The 24,606-nt window shown below is 56.2% G+C and overlaps 1 protein-coding gene across 2 annotated transcripts in view; it reads right to left on the reverse strand.

The window, feature by feature from the left end:
• The window catches only part of ITGA11 (integrin subunit alpha 11), a 51,503-nt gene that overhangs the window by 18,704 nt on the left and 8,193 nt on the right, over positions 1–24,606 (reverse strand). Inside the window, exons 3-13 of one of the 2 annotated variants that reach the window (XM_071568222.1) lie at positions 11,788–11,897; positions 10,302–10,393; positions 9,462–9,576; positions 7,914–8,041; positions 7,067–7,215; positions 4,865–5,009; positions 3,778–3,943; positions 2,279–2,349; positions 1,676–1,820; positions 892–1,040; positions 531–671 (exon numbers count right to left, since the gene is read on the reverse strand). In XM_071568222.1, the coding sequence (XP_071424323.1) occupies positions 531–671; positions 892–1,040; positions 1,676–1,820; positions 2,279–2,349; positions 3,778–3,943; positions 4,865–5,009; positions 7,067–7,215; positions 7,914–8,041; positions 9,462–9,576; positions 10,302–10,393; positions 11,788–11,897 (1,411 nt within the window). Of the gene's footprint in view, positions 1–530; positions 672–891; positions 1,041–1,675; positions 1,821–2,278; positions 2,350–3,777; positions 3,944–4,864; positions 5,010–7,066; positions 7,216–7,913; positions 8,042–9,461; positions 9,577–9,938; positions 9,959–10,301; positions 10,394–11,787; positions 11,898–24,606 lie in introns of those variants that run through there. The other variant, XM_071568223.1, reaches the window with a different exon arrangement.

The raw sequence follows: 24,606 nt of genomic DNA on the forward strand, positions 1-24,606 counted from the left end.
GATTTGTGGTTTAGGGATACCCCAGGAGGGATGTGCATCCTTAGATACAGAGCACGACCTGCTGAACGCCCACGAGCCCACAGGGCCTCAGGGATTTGGTTCAGAAACTGCATCTTGACTCAGGTTTGAGGGTGGCAGAAAAGCTGGTCCTGTCCAGAGCACCACCTGGGCAGCAGGGAAGGGGTCAGGGGTGGCACATGTCCCATCCCCATGGCAGAGGGACCGACCTTGTGCTCCCCAGGGCCTGGCCCAGTCTCTGGGTGCCCCTGCAGGGAAGGGGTTTGGGGGAAGCAAAGTGGGTGGGCAGCATTTCTCCTGAGAGACACCCACACTCCAAAGATCCTGTTTTGAGCCCTGTGGGGGCCTGGGAACAGCAGGACCTCACTCTGCACCTCCTGCCCCACCAGCTGTGGGGTGTGATGGAACCCGGGGGGCACACAAGGGGAGGTGACACAAGGGGGCACGGCTGCCATGACAGTGCCCAAATACCCCGTCCCTTGTCCCAGATCCCCCCCAGAGGTGCCACGTACCTCCTGCAGGGTGTACACGTAGACCTTGCCCCTCTCCCTGCCCTCACTGAAGTACATGGGGGCTCCCACCAGCAGCACGTCGGTGACGCCGTCGCCGTTGACGTCGAGTGAGTTGATCTCACTGCCATAGTAGGAACCGATCTGGGGGGGACAGGAGGGGCTGGGAGCGGTGCCACCCTCCCTGCTGGGGGCATTCCCAGCCCTGTCCCTGCTCCAGCTGCTGTGGAGCTGTGGGGGCAGTGACAGCCAGGACACCCTCAGCTGCCCACGGAGGTTTCAACAGGGCAGTTTGCAAAATGAAGGGGGAGGGTTGGTTTTTCCATAGGGGGAAAGTCAACGCAGCATTCCCAGCTGGAATTACCTGCTCTCCTTTGAGGGCCTGGTGGATGGTGAGGTTCCTGTTGCTGTGCATGCTGAAGAGGATGACCTTGCCAGTGTGGTTGAACCTGGGAGCTCCTGCCACGTAAATGCGCTCGTGCTTGGTGGAGATGACGGAGGAGACGGTGTAACCTGGAGCAGGGGTGGGCACAGGGGCCTGAGACACCAGCACCTCCTTCCTACTCCTGGATTTCTTAGGGAAGAGCCCACCTGGGCTCCCACACACTCCCTGGACTGCCCTTGAACACAGCTGGGGCTCCAGGTTCTCACAGCCGAGCCTGGGGACACTCTGCTGTCACCCCAGGGATGTCCCACGTGTCCAAGGGCTGTTGGTGTCCCCAGGGAAGAGCCCCAAGGTCCTGCCCAGCATCCCACCCTGCAGGGCAGCCACATCTCCAGGCAGAGGCTGCATTTTCCAAGCCAGGCTGATATTTTTACTCCAGAGCTGCACATGGAACAAATTAACCCAGCAGGTATTTCCTCCCTAGGCATGAAATTCCATCTCTGCTTTTAAACCCTTCCAGAAGTGCTGTGGGTGACCCAGGCTGGCTCTGGCTCAGCTGGTTCAGAGTTTAAATCCCTTTTGTGCTGCACACTGAGGTCAAAGCTGGGCTCTTCCCAGGTGAGGATGCTCCTGTTCCACATCCCACAGGTGGGATGCCAGGCACAGACCCACTCTGGGATTAGTCAGCAGAGGAATATGTTGCTGTTCCCATTATTAAGCACAAAATGCTGAATTCCCCCCTGGCCTCAGTCACTTTTCTTACCTAAATAGGCTCCATGATTTTTCAGCTCCTCTGGGAACTCCTGGAGATAGGATTCCCTCAGGGGAATGACCTTCCCACTGCTGGTTTCCTTCAGGACAGCTCCATTCCAGTCATAGGCTCCCACTGCTCCCAGCAGGATCCCATCCTGGGACAGCAGGAGAAGCTGGAGGGCATTTCTTGCCAAGTGGAGGCAACTCCCCCTCTCTCCCTTCCCACACAGAGCAAGGAAACCATCCCCCAAAGCACACCTGGAAAGCTGGAGGGGTTTAAGTCTAGAATGGTGCTTCAATCAGGTGTTTTCAGGGTCCCAGAAAAACCCTGGAGAGAATTCCCTGCTGGCTCTTCTCCTGGACCTGCCAGAGCCCGTGGGGGTGAGGGAGCTGAGCACACCCTGCACTGGCCAGTGCCTCCCTCCACACAGCCCAGCACATCCTGCCCAAGAGGTTGTGGCCTCAGGAGGAGCTGCTTTGCTCATTTAAGTGACTGAACTTCATGATCAGGGATTGAACTTCATGATTAGGGATCTACCCCAATCCCCATCTCCCACCTGCAGCACAAGGTTTGCACAGGGAGAGAAAAAAAACCCCACATTTCCTCTCTTACTTCTACAACATGTGATGAAAATCCAGTCTGGGACATTTCCAGGCCAAAGGAGATCTCGTTCTTGTTGGTGCCTTGAAAAACAAAAGGGAGTTTGTGTTTAATGGGGAGTTTTTTTCCTGGGGGGCTCAGAGGGGCCTCGGTGGGTCAGGGTGGGAGGAGCAAGGGGAGCTCAGATCCCACAGACCCATCACAGAGCCTTGGAATGGGTTGGGCTGGAAGCACCTCAAAGCCCATCCCATCCCACCCCTGCCATGGACAGGGACACCTCCCACCAGCCCAGGGTGCTCCAACCCTGTCCAGCCTGGCCTGGGACACTCCCAGGGATGGGGCAGCCACAGCTTCTCTGCCCAACCTGTGCCAGGGCCTGCCCACCCTCCCAGCCAGGAATTCCTTCCCAATATCCCATCTAGCCCTGCCCTCTGGCAGTGGGAAGCCATTCCCTGTGTCCTGTCCCTCCAGGCCTTGTCCCCAGTCCCTCTCCAGCTCTCCTGGAGCCCCTTTAGGCACTGGAAGGGGCTCTCAGGTGTTCCTGGATCCTTCTCTTCTCCAGGTGACCCCCCCAGCTCTCCCAGCCTGGCTCCAAAGGGGCTCCAGCCCTGGAGCATCTCCATGGCCTCTTCTGGACTCCTCCAGCAGCTCCACATCCTTCTGATGATCCCATTCCTCCCCAGATCACCCCAGTGACCCAAACTCATGCTCTGCTGTGGCCACAGAGAGATGACACAAAGATGTGCATTGAGAGATTTTTGCTTCATAATTGTCCCTGGGAGAAGTTTCTCATCCAGGGAAAATCTTCCACGGGGAAGCACCAGACTGGCTGGGCTGGCAAACTGGTGAAAGTTTGTGAAACTGGTCAAACTGGTTTGACCAAAATTGCCCCAACCCAAAGATGTTTAGTTTCCAGTGCCAGCCCTGCATCTCCTGATTCAATTGTTCATCCCAGGCTGCATTTTTCCTATGAAATTTAGACAAATTTAGCTTTGGAGAGCAGCAAACTCGTCACAAGGCAGACTGAGGTGCTGCCATTTAGAGCAGAACTATTTCCTGGTATTTAATTCCAGCCAATAAGGCAGAAACCCCAACATTGCTCCCATAACCTGGCACTGTCTGGCACCCCAGGGAGGCCTTGGCAGTCCAAGTGTGGGATCTGCCTCTTTATAACTCAGGGTTTGATGGAGGAGGAAAACACTGATGCCCCAAATGACCCTCACACCAAATTCCCAAGGTCTGCCATAAATGCCAAAGCCACCAGAACTCCTGTGGCAGGGTGGGGAGTGTCCTTTGGGGGAGAAGGGATCTGTGCTCTCCTACTTCAGGGGTGCAAAGCACTCAGAATAAAGATTTTTCTTTCTATGTGGAGACATTCCAAGTGTGATTTCAGGTTCTGTTTGGAACAGACATTGGGGAACCCACCATGTGCCCTGTTCAGGTTCAGCAGAGGATCAGCAGCACCTTGGCAGCCTGGGTGGCTGGGCCATGCCAGGAGGAGCAGCACCCACCTTCCAGGCTGAATATCCTTTCTCCCAGGGCATCCACGATGTCCTTGAGAGCTGCTTCATCCGTGACATTGAAGAAGTGCTTCTCGTCAGGGTCACTCGCTATGAACTTGATCTCGTTCAAAAAGGCCTCAGGGTTGATCCCTCTCCTGTTGTAATAACCCAACACCTGGTTGGAACAGAAAGCCAAGACTCAGGGGGTTTTCATGGAATCATAAATCCCAGAATGGTTTGGGTTGGGAGGATATTACAAACCATCTCCTTCCACTCCCTGCCATGGGCTGGGACACCTCCCACTGTCCCAGGGTACTCCAACCTGGCCTTGGACACTTCCAGGGATGGGGCAGCCACAGCTGGGATAGAACCATCCCAAACCCCTGAGGAGTGGCCATATGGAAGGATTCCTCATCCTTGGCATCTGACACCCCATGGTGGGACCAAACCAAGGAGCTGCTGCAACTCCTCCAGGCTGGACAGCCCATGTGGAGGTCCTGCCTGTCCTTGAGCTGCTCCACCACTGAATCCAGAGCTCAGCCCCCCAGTGCCTCCTGCAAAAGCAGGAGGAGCACCAGGACCTGAAGGGAAGTTCTGGCCAGGTGGGGGTTGGTCTCTTCTCCCAGGCACTCAGCAATAGGACAAGGGGGCACGATGGGCTCAAGCTCTGCCAGGGGAAATTGAAGTTGGAGATCAGAAAAAATCCTTTCCAGAGAGAGTGCTCAGGGATTGGAATGGGCTGCCCAGAGAGGGGGTGGATTCCCCATCCCTGGAGGTTTTTCAGCTGAGCTTGGCCGTGGCACTGAGTGCCATGATCTGGTAAAGGGACTGGAGCTGGACCAAGGGTTGGACTTGATGATCTCAGAGGGCTTTTCCAACCCAATGGATGTGGCACTGAGTGAGAATCCACCACATCTTGATCCAACCCTACTGTGAGAATCCACCATGTCTTGATCCAACCCTACTGTGATCACCAGCCCAGGGCACTCTGTGCCCTGGGCTGGTGATCACAGTGGGGTTGGATCAAGGGTTGGACTTGCTGATCTTGGAGGGCTTTTCCAACCCAATCCATTCTGTGACCTGGAGCCCCACTCACCGCCACGGCGTATCTGGTGACATTGTCCTTCTCGCTGTCCTCGATCACCCTCTCCAGGTCTGGGCTGTCGTGGGACTCTCCATCTGTGATGACAATCATTACTCTCTTTGCCCCTTTGCGGCCACCTTTCTGAAACGCTTCCGAGCTGCAAGTGAAGAGATGCCCTGGGCTGCTCAGCCCTGCCAGGGGGGTTTGGGGGCACCACTGCCCGCTGGCACCACGCACTCCACTGCCCACACCACCATCCCACTGCCTGCTGGCACCACCCCACTGCCCATGGCACTACCCCACTGCCTGCTGGCACCACCCCACTGCCCACTGGTATCACCCCACTGCCCATGGCACTACCCCACTGCCTGCTGGCACCACCCCACTGCCCACTGGTACCACCCCACTGACCATGGCACCACCCCACTGCCCACACCATCATCCCACTGTCCACGCCACCATCCCACTGCCCACTGGCACCACCCCACTGCCGGCTGGCACCACACCACTGACCATGGCACTACCCCACTGCCCGCTGGCACCACCCCACTGCCCATGGCACCACCCCACTGCCTGCTGGCACCACACCACTGCCCACATCACCATCCCACTGCCCACGCCACCACCCCACTGCCTGCTGGCACCACACCACTGACCATGGCACTACCCCACTGCCCGCTGGCACCATCCCACTGCCCATGGCACCACCCCACTGACGGCTGGCACCACCCCACTGCCTGCTGGCACCACACCACTGCCCACACCACCACCCCACTGCCCACACCACCATCCCACTGCCTGCTGGCACCACCCCACTGCCCATGGCACCACCCCACTGCCTGCTGGCACCACCCCACTGCCGGCTGGCACCACCCCACTGCCCACATCACCATCCCACTGCCCACGCCACCACCCCACTGCCTGCTGGCACCACACCACTGACCATGGCACTACCCCACTGCCCGCTGGCACCACCCCACTGCCCACATCACCATCCCACTGCCCACGCCACCATCCCACTGCCTGCTGGCACCACCCCACTGCCCACACCACCACCCCACTGCCTGCTGGCACCACACCACTGACCATGGCACTACCCCACTGCCCGCTGGCACCACCCCACTGCCCACATCACCACACCACTGCCCACACCACCACCCCACTGCCCACTGGCACCACCCCACTGCCCACTGGCACCACACCACTGCCCACGCCACCACCCCACTGCCTGCTGGCAGCACCCCACTGCCCACACCACCACCCCACTGCCCACACTACCACCATCCCACTGCCCACACCACCACCCCACTGCCCACACCACCACCCCACTGCCCACACCACCACCCCACTGCCCACTGGCACCACCCCACTGCCCACGCCACCACTGCCCACACTATCACGCACCCCACTGCCCGCTGGCACCACCCCACTGCCCACACCAACCCCCCTGGGAGGGGGCAGCATCACCAGGGAAGGTTTTAGGACCCTCAAAGGGGATTTTCCCACCAGTGGAAGTTGCTTCTTGCAGAGGAGTGGCCTTAATTCACCACACTGGGACATGAGGAAATGACCTCAAGTTGTGCCAGGGGAGGTTTATAGAAAATTTCTTCACCCAAAGGGTGGCCAAGCACTGGCAAGTGCCCAGGGCAGGGGTAGAGTCACAATCCCTGGAGGGGTTTAACTGATGTGTGGATGTGGCACTGGGGGATGTGGGTGAGTGGTGGCCTTGGCAGTGCTGGGGGGTGGTTGGTTATTCATCTCAGGCACCTTTTCCAGTCTAAAGGATTCCAAGATTCTATGAAAAAGCCCCAAATCTACAGCAGAACACTGGCTGGGATGTGGGGAAAAAAAGAAAAGCAGGAGCAGGGACTTGTCCTTGATAAGGGAGATGGGGCTGTGGGTCGTGGCTGTGCTGAGCTTTTGGGGGCCCCACAGAGCCTGGGGCAGAGGAGGGGCTGCCTTTGGGGGCTGAGAGCTCAGCTCTGGGTGCTTCCAGAAAGAGGCTGCAGTTCCAGAGTCTGTCTCTGTGCCCTCCTTCTGCTCCAGCTGCAGTTCTGAGGAGCATCAGTTGAGGACCAGATCTTCTTCCAAAAGCATTTTTAGCCTGGTGGTATCCCCCACATTCTCAGCAGTGAGGAAAAGTGAAGGGAGGGGGAGGGAAGGAAAGCAAATGGTGACTGAAGTTTGTTGGAGAGGAAGGTGGGAGGTTTTTACCGAGCAAACTCGATGCCATAGGCAGTCCTGGTCTCTGTGCCTCCTCTCTGCTCTATGTGACTGGCAGCTGCCACCACGTCCTTTACAGACCTGTAGTCATTCAGATGGAACTCATGGACAACATCTTCTCCATACTGAACCACTCCGACCTGGGGATTAAGGGAACATCACAAAGGATGCCAACAACCCCCCCAAAATGAGCTTTGTCAGCCACACACAACACCCCCACTGAAATTCCATCTCTGCCCCATTTGCCCCAGTTTGCCCTCCTTGGACCCATGAAAAATACTCAGTTTTATTCCCCTCACCCCTGCCCTGCTCTAAAGGTTTGGGGTGATGCCCCAGTGTGACCCCACAGCATGTCTGATGGCACCAAACTGGGGGTGACTTGTGCAAATTGCTGAGGATATCCCTGCCCAAATCCCTGCCCAAATCCCTGCCCAAACCCTTGCCCAAATCCCTGCCCAAACCCCTTCCCAAATCCCTGCCCAAACCCCTGCCCAAACCCCTTCCCAAATCCCTTCCCAAAGCCCTGCCCAAACCCCTTCCCAAACCCTTTCCCAAATCCCCCCATAATTACTATAAGGAAGGGGATGGAGAGCCCTTCACATGCTGCCTGTGCTCCCATGGGGTTTCCTGCCCTTTGGGATGTGGGATGTGCTCTCCAAAGCTCATTTAGGGCCATTAATGGGGGCATTATTCCCATGGGATGAGTCCAACCCCAGTGCCTGACCAAGCAGTGCCAGGTGGCACCAGGGTTAGAGGGAAGGGACGTTGGGACACCCCAGGAGAAGGGCTGGGGGCTCTGTGTGACACTGGGGGACACACAAGGTGTGCAGGACCTTACCTGGATCTGGCCAGGACCGATATAAAACTTCTTCAAGATGTTGATGAGGAAATGCTGGACTTCCACCCAGGGATAAATGCTGTTGGAGCCATCCAGAACGATGATGATGTCCATGTAGGTCTGGCACCCTGTGGGAGACACAGGGTGTTATTGCAAGGGGAGATTTAGGGCTCCACTCACTGCCAGGTACTTGCTGGGCTGATTTATTTGGTAAAAAAGCTGATTTCAGTCCTTCAGAAGGAGCTCTGGGCTCCACCAAGGTGGAGAGAAGCCACAAGCATCCTCTCTGCTTGGACAAGACAGGATCATTTTCTAAGAATAACACTCAGTGGTATCTTTTCTTATTCAGATTTGAGCTTTTATCCTGTCTAATAGAATTCCACACTTCAAAGAGCAGCAGGATCCAGCCCCTGCTCTTCCCACAGAGCCATGCCTTGCTCCTGAGTCACTGCCAGCCCTGCCAGCCACCACGAGGGCATTTCCTGCCTTCCCACCAAATCCTCAGGGCAGAACCAGCCAAGAAACCCCCGGGAGGACCCCAGGGCTCAGCTCTGCAGCACGAGCCATGAAGGACTGAGGCAGCAGAGTGGATTTCAGTGGGGAAAATTGCTCAGAACCATCTCTGTCTTGCTCATATTTTATGACAATCCTTAGGAAAGTCACAGACAAGCAGATGAAGCTGAATTTCCCAGTGACAGATATTTATCAGCTGTTTTTCCACTTCCTGGGGGCTTTTATGGATTGAAACATCCATGGACTGGAGTCACCCATGGGTCACTCCGTCCCTGGTCCTGAGCTGTGTGCCACCATCCCTGTCCCTGGCTCACCCTGGAATGCAGGGAGAGGAGCTGAGTTCCTGCATCCCACTCACTGAATGAGGACACTCCCTAAAATCCCAAATGGGCTCAACCACCTCCTGGCCATGGAGAGGGAAGTGACACTGGGAATTTGGTGGTGGGCTCTGCTTTTACTGCCTTGATGACCCCAAAGTCCCGTTTTCCCAAACCCCTCCCTATCCCACGGGGATTAACCCACCCCAGAGGTGTGATGGAGTTGGGAATCACACCCTGTGCCCAGCTGGGACAAGGAGCTTCCAGGAGCCCTGGGGGTGCAGGACAGGCTTCTGCCATCCCTCCCACCCTCAGGAAAGCCAAGAAGCTTTTTTAAGACCTCAGAAATAAAATCACATCTCCAAAGGCACCACGTTGGGCCAACACGTTTCACTTTCAGTCAATGTGAGCTTTGTTTTGTGTGGCCAAGTCCGAATTCTTTCCCTATTTTTCCTTCTGATAAAATATTCTGGATGCTTTCACTCCTGCCTTTGGAAGAATAAGGTGTTTTTTGTCTTCCCTGGGTGTCAGTCAGAGGGAAAATTCTTCCCAGATGTCTGTGGATGTCACCCCTTTGAATCACTTCCCTGCAACCACTTCCTCTCCTCTTGCCTTCTCCTCAACACTGCCAGGGCTCTGTGTGCCCTCTGGGCTGCAGGGGTGGGAGGGCACAGCTCCCTCTGCCCCCTAAGCCAGGCTTGGGGCCTTTGGTTCTCACTCTGCAGAGCTGGGGCCACCGTCCTGGAGAACCTGAAGTTGGAGTTGACCCTGGAGCACATGCCCGTGGTGTAGTAGGAGCTGCCGCACTCGTGGGACCAGAGGGGGCTGCAGGCCTGGAGGAGACAGAGGGGAGGGGGTTGGTTGGCACTGGGTCACTGAGGGCTTGCCCTTCTTTTTCCCCCCGCCATGGAAAGTGAGGATTTTGAGCCCCATGGTGTGTATGAAACATCATGGAATCAGAAATCATGGAATGGGATGATGGGAAGGGACCTAAAGCTCATCCCATCCCACCCCTGCCATGGGCAGGGACACCTCCCACCAGCCCAGGGTGCTCCAAGCCCTGTCCAGCCTGGCCTTGGATTTCCAAAGATCCAGGGGCAGCCACAGCTTCTTTGGGAATTCCCCAAAGACTGTGCCCCCCAGACTGTCCCCACCTGTCCCCCCCCTGCCCCCAGGCTGTCCCCAGTTCTCTCACCAGGAAGCTGCTGTCCCTGGGGTTGGTGGCCAGGCTGTCCCCAGGCTGTCCCCCCCTGTCCCCAGGATGTCCCCAGGGCTCTCACCAGGAAGCTGCTGTCCCTGGGGTTGGTGGCCAGGCTGTCCCCAGGCTGTCCCCCCCTGTCCCCAGGCTGTCTCCAGGCTGTCCCCCCCTGTCCCCACCTGTCCCCAGGCTGTCCCCAGGCTGTCCCCAGGCTGTCCCCAGGCTGTCCCCAGGCTGTCCCCAGGCTGTCCCACCTGTCCCCCCCTGTCCCCAGGCTGTCCCCAGGCTGTCCCCAGGCTGTCCCCAGGCTGTCCCCAGGATGTCCCCAGGATGTCCCCCCCCTGTCCCCAGGGCTCTCACCAGGAAGCTGCTGTCTCTGGGGTTGGTGGCCAGGCTGAGGCCGAGCCTCATGTTGTCCTTCCTCTCGGACACGTTGGAGAGTGTCACCCGTCCTTGGGAGAGAGGAGCTGGTCAGGGACAGCAGGACCCACAGCCCCCCCTGTGTGCCCCCTGGCACTGCTGGAGCCAGAGGGAGCTGTGCCCTGGGCAGGGCTGGCACACCTGTGCCTGCCCACCTGTGGGCTCTGCACTTTGGGCTTTTTGGGTTTTTCCCTCCATGCCACAACCAGGAAGGAGAAAAGTCTTCCAGGCTGTGAGTGAGGCTGTGGATGTTTGGGGACAAACCCCTCAGAGGGGCTCAGTCTCATCTGCTCCTGCTTCTCCAGCTTGGCATCCCCCCAGGGCAGTGCCCACCTGGCTCCACTCAGAGGGCCCTGCTGGACTGTGAAGTTGATTGGGAATAAAACAAACTAGGATGTGCCCATGGAACTGCTCCTGTCCTTCGAAACTCATTCCCAGTGGGAAAAAAAGATGGGTTTGGAGCAGGATTCAAATTGACACACTCAAGAGACTCGTTTCCTGGAGGAGTCTCAGTGTTGCCATCCCAAATAATGAAAAAAAAAAGAAAAAGAAAACAGTGGTTAAAAAACAATATTTGGAGCCAATCAATCAAATATTGCAGATGATTCAAAGTTCCTCCTCTCTTATCAGATCTGGTGGAAACCCAGGAGAGCTGAAATTCACAGTGCTGAGCAACGAAGTGAGAACAGAAAATCCCTGACCTCAAACCCCAGGGAAGCTCCTCAAGACCATGGGAAAGTCTCCAGTTCCCAAATCCTGCTGAGCCTCTGGGGTGCCCCAGACTGGGCAGCAAAGGGCACTGTGCCCCCTGTGCCTTTCTCTGCTCCAGCCCGGGGAGGGCACGGCCCAACATCCCCAAACTGTTCCTGGTGCTGGACCAGGCAGAGGAACCCCAAGGAAGGTCTCACTTCTCCCACGAACAAGGTGGGAATGGGATGTCAGTGGGACTGGGGCACCCCGGGGTGCTCCTCCTGCAGCAGCAGTGATGGGGCCTGGGGTGGGGTGGTTGGGTGATAATTCCCAAAATCCCTCAGGGACAGGCTGAGTCCTGGGAGCAAAACCTGCCAGTGCCCAGGGAACCCTCTGAGGTGGGCACAATGTCCAACCACCCCAGGAGAGGGAATACAGACCCTTGGGGGACATTCCCCACTGATAAGTTTATCCTGATCATTCAATAAACCAGTTTAAACTATATCAAATATTTTTTTTATTCCATTTTGCTCAGTTTTACCCTGATGTTGCTTCAAGCTCAGCAGGAGGAATCACATGAACACCTGAAAGAATTCCTGACCTCAAAATCCTCCTGAAACACACAGAGCTCACATTGTTGGGCTCCACCTTTGCAGCCCAAGCCCAAAGCCACGATAAAATCGTGCCATGACAAGAACAGGGTAAGACCCACACTGGGAAGCCCCAGGGGCTGTACCTAAGTTGAGTTTGGTGCAGTTGCTGTGGCTGTCGCTGGTCACAGGACACTTGTAGACATCTCCTGTCTTCTGCTGGCCGTTGGTTTCGTAGGGAGCTCCCACCACCAGCCTGGGGAAAGAGGGTTCTGTCAGTGCCCAGAGGGGGAGAACCCCCTGGGAAAAGGATTGCCCAGCCCCAGGCTCGGGAGGTGCCAGCAGAGGGTCCCTTGCTGGGGGTCACTGTTGTTTCCCCAACTTGGCTCAGTGCAAGCACCATTTCCCCTCCTCCTGCCCATGGGAACAGCCAGGAATGAGCTGGAATTGTGGCTCAGCTGCCTGGAATTAGTGCCCATCAGCTGGAACGGGGGTCTAGGGATACCTGGAAGGGAGTGAGGGCTCCAAAATCATCTGGAAGCACAAGGAGGAGCAAAGGAACCCATCACCTCCTCATGGCCAGCACCAGGATGGCACCAGGACCCTCAGCATCACCTCCTCATGGCCAGCACCAGGATGGCACCAGGATGGCACCAGGACCCTCAGCACCAGGATGGCACCAGGACCCTCAGCATCACCTCCTCATGGCCAGCACCAGGATGGCACCAGGACCCTCAGCATCACCTCCTCATGGCCAGCACCAGGATGGCACCAGGACCCTCAGCATCACCTCCTCATGGCCAGCACCAGGATGGCACCAGGATGGCACCAGGACCCTCAGCATCACCTCCTCATGGCCAGCACCAGGATGGCACCAGGACCCTCAGCATCACCTCCTCATGGCCAGCACCAGGATGGCACCAGGACCCTCAGCATCACCTGAGCTCTGCATGGTGGGCATGGCTGGCCCTGGGCAGAGGGGACAGATCAGCCCTTCCCACTGCTGCTTTTCATGGAATCCTGGAATGGTTTGGGTAGGAAGGGACCTTAAAGATCATCAGATCCCACGCCCTGCCATGACCTCCCACTTCATGCCAAGGACATGGATGTGAACAAAGCCCTGCCTTGCAAACCCCAAAGGAGCTGGTAGAGCACTGACAGCAACTCACACTGGGATCCACAAGGAAGTTCCTCCCAAAAAAAGCTGGAAAAGGGAATTTGCTCCAAGCTGGGGTGGTCACCAAGAGCCCAGAGCCAACCCCTTGGCTCTCCAGTGGTGGGTGAGGATGCTGGGCATTAATCTGCTCCTTAAAATCAGAGGAGCTGACAGGACCCCTTGGTCCCAGCAGGGATACGGGTCTCCAGTCAGGATGTATCTGGGACATCACAAACATTTCTCTCACTTTTTCTTTTGGACTTGACCAGAAAAGCAGCAAACCAAAGAAGGAAGAGAGCAGGGCCTGAGGAATGTGCCCACCCCTGCCAGGCTCCTCCAGAAACACCAGAACCACGAGTTCTTGGCACCTCCTGCTCCCGATGTGTCGGCCCAAAATAAATCTGCTTTTCCTTGCTTTCCAAATCCAATCTGTGGCTGCAACTGTCCAAAGCTGGATCTGCAGATAAACAGGACCTCTTTTGTTCCACACAGCCCTTCCCAGCAGCTGGCAAAGCCTCGGCACAGATGTTCCCTGTTAGACCAGGAATGGTCATTTCATTCAACGCTCCTTCTACAAAGACACCAAACGCTCATTCTTTCATTCCATCCCTATGAAAGGGAATTGCTCACCAAAGGAAAAGCTCCCAAAGCTGAGGATTCTCATGGAAACACTTCCTGTCTCGCAGCTTTAGTGTTAACGAGGGGATTAATTAGGGAAAGCAACATCCATCTGGAGCTGTCAGAAGCTCAGGGCAGTCTGGTACCTCCTCCCTGAGCTGCACAAGGACTTTGCTCGTGTCCCTCAGCCTCTGTCCCACCACCAACGTCCATTTGCTCGTGGTCAGAGAGGAGGGGGAAGGTGGAACTGGAGGATGTGGGAGAGGGAGAGAAAAAGACCTCGAAGATGGAAAAGAATAAAGGCTGAGCCACCTCAGACTGAGTAATTCTTAATTCTCAAGGAATTTAATGCAGATGGGATTTAACAGGAGCTTCTCAGAGGAGCTGCTCCCCCTCCCAGGCTGCAGGAAATCCTACCTGAGGTTTGCCATTAATTATCTCACCACCTATTAATAAATATCCCTGAATCATCACTCCAGTGATCATTAAGTGCAATTCTCTCTTTCAACCATGTGAGGATGACGAGGACATCCCACCCATTCCCCAGTCCTGCAGCTCTGGCAGGGCTGGAGCTCCAGGAACACCCAAATATTTGCAGGCTGTGCCAGAGCTCAGGAAACCGGAATTCTCCTCTCCCCAAGACAATGGCATTGTTTGCCCTTCTCCCTTCAGCTGCAGTCAGTGATTCATCAGCTGAAGCTGCAGAGTCCTCATGGAAACTTGGCAGCTTGGGAAAAGGCTTTTCCAGCTGTTTGGAAGGTGCTGCTTGCAGGGATGCTGCTCCACTCCCCAGCTCCCAAACTCTCCCCTTACTTGAGGGTTTGCAAACCTGGGCTTTAAATGTGATGGGTTTTTTTCTTAAACAGAAATAAAACCCCCAACCCAAGTAATTGAAGTAACCCAAAATACTCAAATAACCCCAAAATAAATAACCCAAAATACTCAAATAACCCCAAAATACTCAAATAACCCCAAATACTCAAATAACCCCAAATACTCAAATAACCCCAAAATACTCAAATAACACCCAAATATTCAAATAAAATACTCAAGTAACCCAAAACACTCAAATAATCCAAAATACTCAAATAACCCCAAATACTCAAATAAAATACTCAAATAACCCCAAAATACTCAAATAACTCAAAACACTCAAATAACCCCAAATACTCAAATAACCCCCAAATACTCAAACCCCCAAATACTCAAATAAAATACTCAATTAACTCAAAATACCCAAATAACCCAAAATACTCAAATAACCCAAAATACTCAAGTAACCCAAAGCACCCCAAAACCCCCAGACCACCCAAATAATACAGATTAACCAAACCACCCAAACAACCCAAATCACCCAAACATCCCAGATGACCAAGTAATGCAGATCACCCAAACCCCCAAATCACCCAAACCCCCAAATCACCTCCAAACCCCAAAATCACCCCAAAACCCCGGACCACCCAAAGCCAACTGGAGTCTTGTGCTGCAGCAGGAGCATCCCAGGCCCCATCCCTGGCTCCATCCCTGCCTCCATCCCTGCCTCCATCCCTGCCTCCATCCCAGGCTCCATCCCAGGCTCCATCCCTGGCTCCATCCCAGGCTCCAATCCCTGGCTCCATCCCTGGCTCCATCCCTGCCTCCATCCCTGCCTCCATCCCTGGCTCCATCCCTGCCTCCATCCCTGCCTCCAACCCTGCCTCCATCCCTGGCTCCATCCCTGCCTCCATCCCAGGCTCCATCCCTGCCTCCATCCCTGGCTCCATCCCTGCCTCCATCCCAGGCTCCATCCCTGCCTCCATCCCTGGCTCCATCCCTGCCTCCATCCCAGGCTCCAATCCTTGTCTCCATCCCAGGCTCCATCCCAGGCTCCATCCCGGCTCCCCCACTGCCCACACACCCTTGGGTGATCCCAGATCTGCCCCTGGTTCTCCCTGGAAAGCTGCACTGAGCCCTCCTGGCTCTGCCCTTGCCTCATGGCTTGGCTTGGAAAAGAAGCTTCAAAAGCAAATGAGAAGCAAACAGGCCCTCCCTCGCCTTCCTTTTGGTGTCCTGCTCGTGGGGAAAACAAAGGGGGGAAAATAAAAAGAGGGATTAAGTGGGAAAAGCACAGACTGCTCAGAGAGACGTGTCTGGGGATGTATTTATTTTAACTTTCATCCTAGGGAAAAAAATAAAGGGAGGGAAAACCAGGCTGGGGGTGGAAATACCAGAGGAGCTCCAGGGCTTTGTGCTGGTCCTGCTTCCCCTTCTCCTGCCTGGGCTGGGAATGGGATGGGGGGGCTGTGGCCATGGCTGCAGGCTCAGAGGAACAGCAAAATCATGGAATCCTGGAATGGTTTGGGTGGGAAGGACCCCAAAGCCCACCCAGTGCCACCCCCTGCCATGGGCAGGGACACCTCCCACTGTCCCAGGGTGCTCCAGCCTGGCCTGGGCCACTCCCAGGGATGGGGCAGCCACAGCTGCTCTGGGCAAAAATGACGTGCCAAGCTCAAGGTGCAGATTTTTGCACGTTTTAAAGGATTTTGTTACTTGTGCAGAGTTAAAATCACATTCAGACTATGGAATTATTGGTTTTGTTTTTTTTTACCCTCAGTAAAAACATTCCCTGCTGAAATTCCCCGTGTCACAGACATTAATTCACACCACTTACCTTGGGACTGAGCCCAATAAATTAGGTTTGCCTGGATTGTACCTCCTGGAAGAACATCCAGCCCTGATTTGAAGGCATCCTGATGGAGAAGCCAAATTTTCCCTGGGAAATTTGTCAGGAGGTAATTTCTCAAAAATCCACGTTGCACCTCAGGCTGCTGCCCTGAGCCCAGGGGATGTGCCCATGCCCATCATACCCTCCTGGAGGAGGCACCACCACCCTCAAACCACCTCCCACAGTCCAGACTCTGCTTCATTTAGTCCCCATTTATCTTCATTTCTAATTCTTTTTTTTTTTTGCATAAATGTTTCATTTCCATTTCTTGCTGTTGGTTTTTCCCAGCACTTCCCTCTGTACCCCCCAGCACCTTTCCCTGGATGCAGCTCAACCCCTCACCTCGTTCTCCTGATGATCCTCAGGCTCTCCCAGAGCCCCCTGAGCCTGTTTGCATCCAGCAAATTCCTGCCTTTCGGAGGGCACAGCCCCCTTGGCACAGCCCCCTCCCTGGGTGTGCAGTGGAGACCTTGCAAAGCTCATTTCCAACCTTCAGGTATTTTGATTAAAGCTCATTTTGAGCCTTGAGATATTTTGGTGAAATGAGAAGAGCTCAGGAGAGGAAGGTATGTCTGGTGACCCTGGAATGTGGGATTAGGGAGGAATGAGAAGCCACTCTGCTTTTCACAGGCCTTTCCAATCAATGGGACACTTAATCTCCTGCAAGGCAAATTCACTTGCAGTTAATTTATTCAAGATGGAACTGGATGAAGAAGTGATTAAGGAGGTTCAGGAAAGAGAGAGTTCAGCTGTGGAAAACTTGAAGTGGGATTGGAGCTCCGTGGAGGGAGTGGGACAGAGGAATGGACTTCCAAATGCCTTTCACCACAGTGGTAACAGTGGAAAAATACCAACAGTGGGAGTCCAAGCAGAGGCAGAAATGGTGCAGGAGCCCACGAGGTGGAGGGTGTGGGACCTGAAAACGGGTGCTGGGCCTGCCAGCACCTTCCTGGGCAGCCTCTGGCACAGCATTTGATCAGCCTTGGGCTATTTTCCCAGTTTCCAAACAAGCTGAAGGGCACAGGCAGCGGGGGATGGCTCTGCTGGTGCTGGGCATCCCACTGGCCACTCCTGCTCACCCCACTGGCCACTCCTGGGCATCCCGCTGGCCACTCCTGGGCATCCCGCTGCCCACTCCTGCTCATCCCACTGGTCACTCCTGGGCATCCCACTGCCCACTCCTGCTCACCCCACTGCCCACTCCTGCTCACCCCACTGCCCACTCCTGGGCATCCCACTGGTCACTCCTGGACATCCCACTGGCCACTCCTGTTCATCCCACTGCCCACTCCTGTTCATCCCACTGCCCACTCCTGCTCACCCCACTGCCCACTCCTGCTCACCCCACTGCCCACTCCTGGGCATCCCACTGGCCACTCCTGCTCACCCCACTGCCCACTCCTGCTCACCCCACTGGCCACTCCTGGACATCCCACTGCCCCCTCCTGGGCATCCCACTGGTCACTCCTGGACATTCCACTGCCCACTCCTGCTCACCCCACTGCCCACTCCTGCTCACCCCACTGCCCACTCCTGCTCACCACGAGCAGAGAAAACTCCTGAACTGGTGACCAGGTGCCACCACAGGACCACCCTTGGGACCCACAGCTCTGGCTGAGGGCTGGGTGCCCTCCCACAGGTCTCAGAGGGAGCTTGGGGTGAGGGTTGCTGTTTATCAGATCAGATCCTTCCCCTGGCAGTGCCCAACATCCTTCACACTGCTCTGGGCAGACCCTCCAGCACCACCTTTGGGCTGAGCCCCAACCACTGAGCCAGGAGGCTCCTTATTTATTGGTGCTTTCAAGGGGCATCTCACCCTTTGCAAGGCAGTTTTGCCCACTGGACAGCTGGCAAGTCACCCCTTGCAGGAGCACTGTGGGTGGAGGCACCAGAGCATCCCCCTCACCCCCAAGTGCCCCCACACTGCCCACATTGTCCCAGTTAATCCACAGCCTGCAAAGGGCAGGGCAGGCCCAGAGCTCCATCCCCACATTTGGTGAGTTTTAGGGGCTTTTCTCCCCCAAAAAAAGAGCAAATCCTTTCTTCGAGGTTTGGATCCCACTGACCCTGCAGGGCCTGGATCTAGACCCTGGCCACGAGCTTTGTCCCCACCCCTGTCCCCTCCTGCCACCCACGTGCCACCAGCACACAGGGGCACCCTTGGCTGCTGTTTTGCCAAGGCTGGGCAATGTTTCCTCACTTTCTAACAAACCCTCTCTTTACAAAAGGAAACATGAACACTCCTGGCACTGCTGCAGCTGCTCCAGCCGGGAATGCTGTTCTGCTTCCCTGGCAAAGCCCTCCATGTGCCCCCTCTGAGTGGCCACGGCACAGGGGGAGCCCTGGGGGGACCCAGGGGCAGCTCAGGGGCCAGGCAGGGTCACAGCCCTGTGTGTGTGGGCACAGTGGTGACACCAACCCCCTGGGGCAGCGGCAGGACATGCCTGAGGAGCTCTCTGTGCCAGTGCTGGTGGCACTGCCCGGCTGTTCCTGGGCTCCTGGCTTCCCTTTCATCCCAGGATGCTGCACTGGGGAGGTGTTTCCATGCCAGGCCTGTGGGTCACTCCTGGCTTGGGGCAATCTGAGGGCTGGATGTGTCCCTCAGCTCTGGTGGGATCTTTGAGGGTTCCTTGTGTCCCTCAGCTCTGGTGGGATCTTTGAGGGTTCCTTGTGTCCCTCAGCTCTGGTGGGATCTCTGAGGGTTCCTTGTGTCCCTCAGCTCTGGTGGGATCTCTGAAGGTTCCTTGTGTCCCTCAGCTCTGGTGGGATCTCTGAGGGTTCCTTGTGTCCCTCAGCTCTGGTGGGATCTTTGAGGGTTTCCTTGTGTCCCTCAGCTCTGGTGGGATCTTTGAGGGTTCCTCGTGTCCCTCAGCTCTGGTGGGATCTCTGAGGGTTCCTTGTGTCCCTCAGCTCTGGTGGGATCTCTGAGGGTTCCTTGTGTCCCTCAGCTCTGGTGGGATCTCTGAAGGTTCCTTGTGTCCCTCAGCTCTGGTGGGATCTCTGAGGGTTCCTTGTGTCCCTCAGCTCTGGTGGGATCTCTGCCTTCCTTCTGGAGGTTTCCCAAGGAACCTCCAGGACTCCAGAGCTTCCCAGGTGGCTCCTGCCCTGCCCAGTGCCCCGTTGCCACCAGCCAGCAGTGGCTGGGGGGGTCCCCACCCCTGTGCCCCTGGAGGCACCATTGGGCACCAGCTCCCAGGGTGTTGTCCCATCCCTGGAAGTGCTCAGGGTCAGGTTGGAGCAACCTGGTCCAGTGGAAGGTCCCTGGGGGGTGGAATGAGACGAGCCTTGAGGTCCTTTCCAACCCAAACAAGGAAACAAGGGCAGCAAAGGGGGCATGGCTGAGGGCAGGAGGTGGCCCCTGGTGCCAGCAGCCCTTGGTGGCAACAGGAGAGCAGGGCAGAGGCTTTGCCCACCCTGCAGGGACGTTCTGCCCATGCCCACCCTGCAGGGACATCCTGCCCACCCTGCAGGGATGCTCTGCCCACACTCTGCCCACCCTGCAGGGACGTTCTGCCCATGCCCAAACTGCAGGGACATCCTGCCCACCCTGCAGGAATGTTCTGGCCATGCCCACCCTGCAGGGACGCTGTGCCCACCCTGCAGGGAATGCTCTGCCCACACTCTGCCCACCCTGCAGGGACAACATGCCCACTCTGCAGGGATGCTCTGCCCATGCCCACCCTGCAGGAACACTGTGCCAATGCCCACCCTGCAGGAACACCCTGCCCATGCCCACCCTGCAGGGACACCGTGCCCATGCCCACCCTGCAGGGACACCCTGCCCATGCCCACCCTGCAGGGACACCCTGCCCATGCCCACCCTGCAGGAACACCCTGCCCACCCTGCAGGGACACCGTGCCAATGCCCACCCTGCAGGGACACCCTGCCAATGCCCACCCTGCAGGGACGCCCTGCCAATGCCCACCCTGCAGGAACGCCCTGCCAATGCCCACCCTGCAGGGACGCCCTGCCAATGCCCACCCTGCAGGGACGCCCTGCCAATGCCCACCCTGCAGGAACGCCCTGCCAATGCCCACCCTGCAGGAACGCCCTGCCAATGCCCACCCTGCAGGGACACCCTGCCAATGCCCACCCTGCAGGGACACCCTGCCAATGCCCACCCTGCAGGAACGCCCTGCCAATGCCCACCCTGCAGGAACGCCCTGCCAATGCCCACCCTGCAGGGACACCCTGCCCATGCCCACCCTGCAGGAACACCCTGCCAATGCCCACCCTGCAGGGACACCCTGCCAATGCCCACCCTGCAGGAACACCCTGCCAATGCCCACCCTGCAGGGACACCCTGCCAATGCCCACCCTGCAGGAACACCCTGCCAATGCCCACCCTGCAGGGACACCCTGCCAATGCCCACCCTGCAGGGACGCTCTGCAGCTCCAGCCCCTCTCACCAAAACAACCCTCACTCTGGGGCAGCTGCCAAGCCACGGGAGGAGCTCAGCCAAGAGAGGAGGGAGAGAGCAAAGCCCGAACTGTTTTTCCAGATCAGCACAATTACAGCTGGAAACGCTCGGAGCAGACTCTGCTCTCCCTCCTCCTTTTGCCGTGCCCAGACTGGCAACGTCATGTCTGTGCCGGAGCAGCCGCAGGGCAGGGGCTGCCCCTCTGCAGGAGCCCTCGGGCACTGGGGCAGCTCTGGGGGCTCCCAGGGATGGGGTTTGGGGGACTCAGGGAGGGCAAACCCTGCACTGAGGCTTCACAGCTGCAAAGGGGGGTTGGGCCAGCCCAGGGCAGGAGCTCAGGATGGGGAGAGCAGCTGAGGAGCACCCCAACACTGCCCCCACAGAGCTGAACCCAAAGGAGACCCCTCTCTCCAGTCCTGCCACCCTCAGCCAGCCCAGCAATGCTGTATTTATTAATTTCATGGCTTCTCAGAGCTCATGGGTGTTTATTCCCAGGGCTTTCCTTCCACAGCCTGTTCTTCTCAAAGCTTCATTTTTTGCATAGCTGGAAACCTTCACTCCTCAGCCACAGCTGGTCCTGCCACTGGTGTGGAGCATCAGGGATGGTGCCATCGCCCTGTGGACACACAGCCCACCCCCTGGCACCCTTTCCCTCTCCTGCTCCTGTGCTGGGGGCTCTGGTGGCAGTGGGAAGCTGAGGGCAGTGGTTGGAGTGCCCTCCATGCATGTGTGAGAGGAGGGAATTGTCCTTCCTTAGGGAATGACAGAGCTCCTGCTCATGGGATGATGGGGAGGAATCAAGACAAACAATTAGAAGGGGGAGGTCAAAAAGAGGAGAGAATTTCCCTGTTTCACCTGCTCTTGGACCTCTAAAAACCTTTTCCTTCCAGACTCGGTGGGATTCCAGTTTGTGTTGGCCACAAACACCCCTGAGCACCACGAGAAGAGCACCCAAGGCTTTGGGAACTTCCACCTTCCATGGACACACAGCCCACGTGCACTGTGCAAACCCTTTGCATGCTTGAACACACTTATTTTGGCCAAATAAATCCATCCACACCAACAAAGCTGCCTGGACCAGAGAGTCACACCTTAAACCCCCCAAAATGGCACGAACCAGAGGGTGACTTGGGACAGAGTCCACTCTCCAGGTGAACACCAGAATCACCTCCAGCAACTCCCTAAAACTCCTTCCAGGTCATTTTGCCCCCAGAGCAGCAGCACAGGGAGCTCCCATTTGCCCCAGTTTCCCCAGAGATGCCCAGCCCTGGGCACTGGGAAGGCTCAGACCCCATAACCTGGTGCTGGGAGGGCTCCAGGGCTGGGCAGCCACTGCCTGAGTGTTGCTGCTCCAAGCCCTGGTGCACTTTGGGGTGGATTTCAGTGACCTGCTGTCATCTTTTCCATTCACAGACTTGGAGGAGGCACCTCCAGCTTAATGAAAGAGAGAAGGTGTTGAGAGGGAGGTTTGAGAGCCACTCACTGCTCTGGAAGACGGAGAAAACTCACCCCCCAAATCCAGGAGCTTTTCAAGCACTGCATATCCAAGTGGATTATTTTTTTTTCCTCTAGAGTTTAATAATCTGAATTCTTTCCTCATGGATTTTCCACTCTCTGGGTTGGAACTTCAGCCCTCACGTGCAAATGATGGGTCACTCCTTGAAAGGTTTGAAAAGGGGGGAAAAGGCATTAAAAATAAACCTGGAGAGTGTTATGTGTGAGTGTGTCCACAGCTCAGTGTGCCCTTCCACACACACCTGTACATATTTTTATCTGTACATAAACTGCTTTGAAGCCCTTCTAAACCCACCCACAGCAGCCAAAAGCAGCATTAAAAGGCTCAGACTGAAGGAGAGGTGCCAAAGTCCTCGGATTCCAGGCTTGGAATTTGGCAGCTGGGCCCCTGCACGTCCCTGGAACCACACGGAGCTTCTGAGATAACCATTGAGGTCCTCTGAACTCTCCTGTGTTCCCCTGCAAGATGCTCATCTGGCTTCTGCTGGGCTTTCATCCTGCCATCTCCCTTTCTCCTGCCAGCTCCTGGGGCTGGCTGGAGCTTGGGACAATCCTTATCCTGCTCTCCCTGCATGGCCTTGGTTTGTGCTGTGGAGGTTTGGGCAGCTCAGGCATTTCTCCTCTAACCAGGGTGAGTCATGGTGGCTTCAGTTTTCCACTCTGTCCACATATTTAATAGACATTTTGTGCCCCATAATTGCAGATTTAAATGATGCTGCACTTATGTACATATCTATGTATATATCTATGTATATATGGACACTCCTGCTGTGCAGAGAAAATTTCTTCATGCAGAGGAACCCAAACCAGAGGAAACTAAAACTGTGTCCTGCCTCATGTTGGTGGGAGAAAAGGGAGAAGGGACAAAATAAGCCAGAGCTGGTCTTTGCTCCAGTGTCCTGCTGGGAAAAGGAGGAAAAAATCCTCCTTTAACTGATCCTCAGCTTTGACCATCTCATCAGTGATGGTGGAAACTCCAAGGCAGGAGAAGAAGTAAAAGAGGTTCCAAATGGCACAGGAATTGGAGAGCCTGTGCTGGGATCATGGAGAAATCAGCACCTACAGATACAATGGGGCTGGAAATATTCCCCAAAGGGATGTTTTCCACCAATCTCCCTCCAAGGGCTCCCTCTGGGCAGAAATCCCTGCAGAGCAGCAGCACCAGCCCCTGCAGGCCCTGAGCACCCAAGGGCTGCTCTGAGCTGGAGTTCCCAGGGCAAGCACAGCATCCCTCAGAAATCCTGGGATGCTCTGGGTGGGAAGAGACCTTAAATTCCATCCCATTCCACTCCCTGCCAAGGGCAGGGACACCTTCCACCAGCCCAGTTTGCTCCAAGCCCCATCCAACCTGCCCTTGGACACTCCCAGGGCTTTGACATGCTTGGGATGAAATGAGACATGGAAAAGGGATGTTCTCCAGAAGAAGAGACAGGGAGGAATGTGATGGCAGAGACACTCAGTTCCTGTTCCTCCTGTGCTTCCCAGAACCACCATCCCTGCACAGCCTTTGGGCTCAGCCCTGGCCTGGCAGAGCCTCTGGCAGGAACCAGCACAAACAGCACCGAAGGGTTGGGGCTTGGGATCCATTCCCAGTGGGAAATACCTCACATTTCCTTCATTCTGCACAGGAAGAGCTCCCGTGCTCTGAAGCACCAGCAGAGCAGCTGCCCTGGAGGGCACAGCCCCATCCCACCCCCCAGAGCCCATGGAGCAGGTGGGCATGGAGGCACCCGGACCCCTTTGCAATCGGGCATGGAGTGGCACCCAGGAGAGCTCCAGCACTTGAGGATGGAGCCCTTCATGCCCAGCAGAGCAGCACCATCTGCCACCACCAGCTCCTCACCCAGGTCCAGCACAGGATGGTGCAGGGATGTGGTTTGTTCCCCGGAATGACTCAAGAGCTGTGTTTATGCTCCACTGACCTGGGCCAGGAGCTGCCTAAAATTCTTTAGCCCCAAGAAACTTTGTTTGGGTAAATATCCACATTCTCAAGCAAAGAAAAGGTGGAGGGCTCTGGCCCAGCCAGATGTTGCTGGATTCTGGAGTGAAAGCTGCTGGATTGGGAAACATCCCATAGCACTGGTTCATGGACAGCCAGGGGCAAAGGTGCCCAGGGACCAGCTGGCCCCTGGCACAGCTCTCTGGGAGCTCCAGAGCCCACAGAGCCCCCCCAGACCCGGGGCAGCAGCAGCAGCACCCCAGGAACAGCACCCAGAGCTCCAGTTGGGCAAACCACACAATCCCTGCAGCAAACAGGGCTCAGAGCCAGGGGAAGAGTGGCCACACTGGCCCCAGAATTCCATTGCACAGAGACAGCAGCTCAGCTTGAGGACACAGGATGGGATCCAGCCCTGTGTGTCCCACCAGCACAGGGCAGGGAAAGGCAGGACAGGTTTGACTCCTGAATTCCAGGAGGATCCTTGTGCTTTAATTATAAGTTTTCTTGCTGCCTTAAGCCTGGCTGTGACCCAGTCATGGGACAGATCCTGCAGTTATTGAGGTGCATTTCATGGGCTTTTGAGCTGCCCTGACCACCACAGCATCCAGATG

The sequence above is a fragment of the Pithys albifrons genome, chromosome 13 (assembly GCF_047495875.1).
Source record: "Pithys albifrons albifrons isolate INPA30051 chromosome 13, PitAlb_v1, whole genome shotgun sequence".
NCBI lineage: Eukaryota > Metazoa > Chordata > Aves > Passeriformes > Thamnophilidae > Pithys > Pithys albifrons.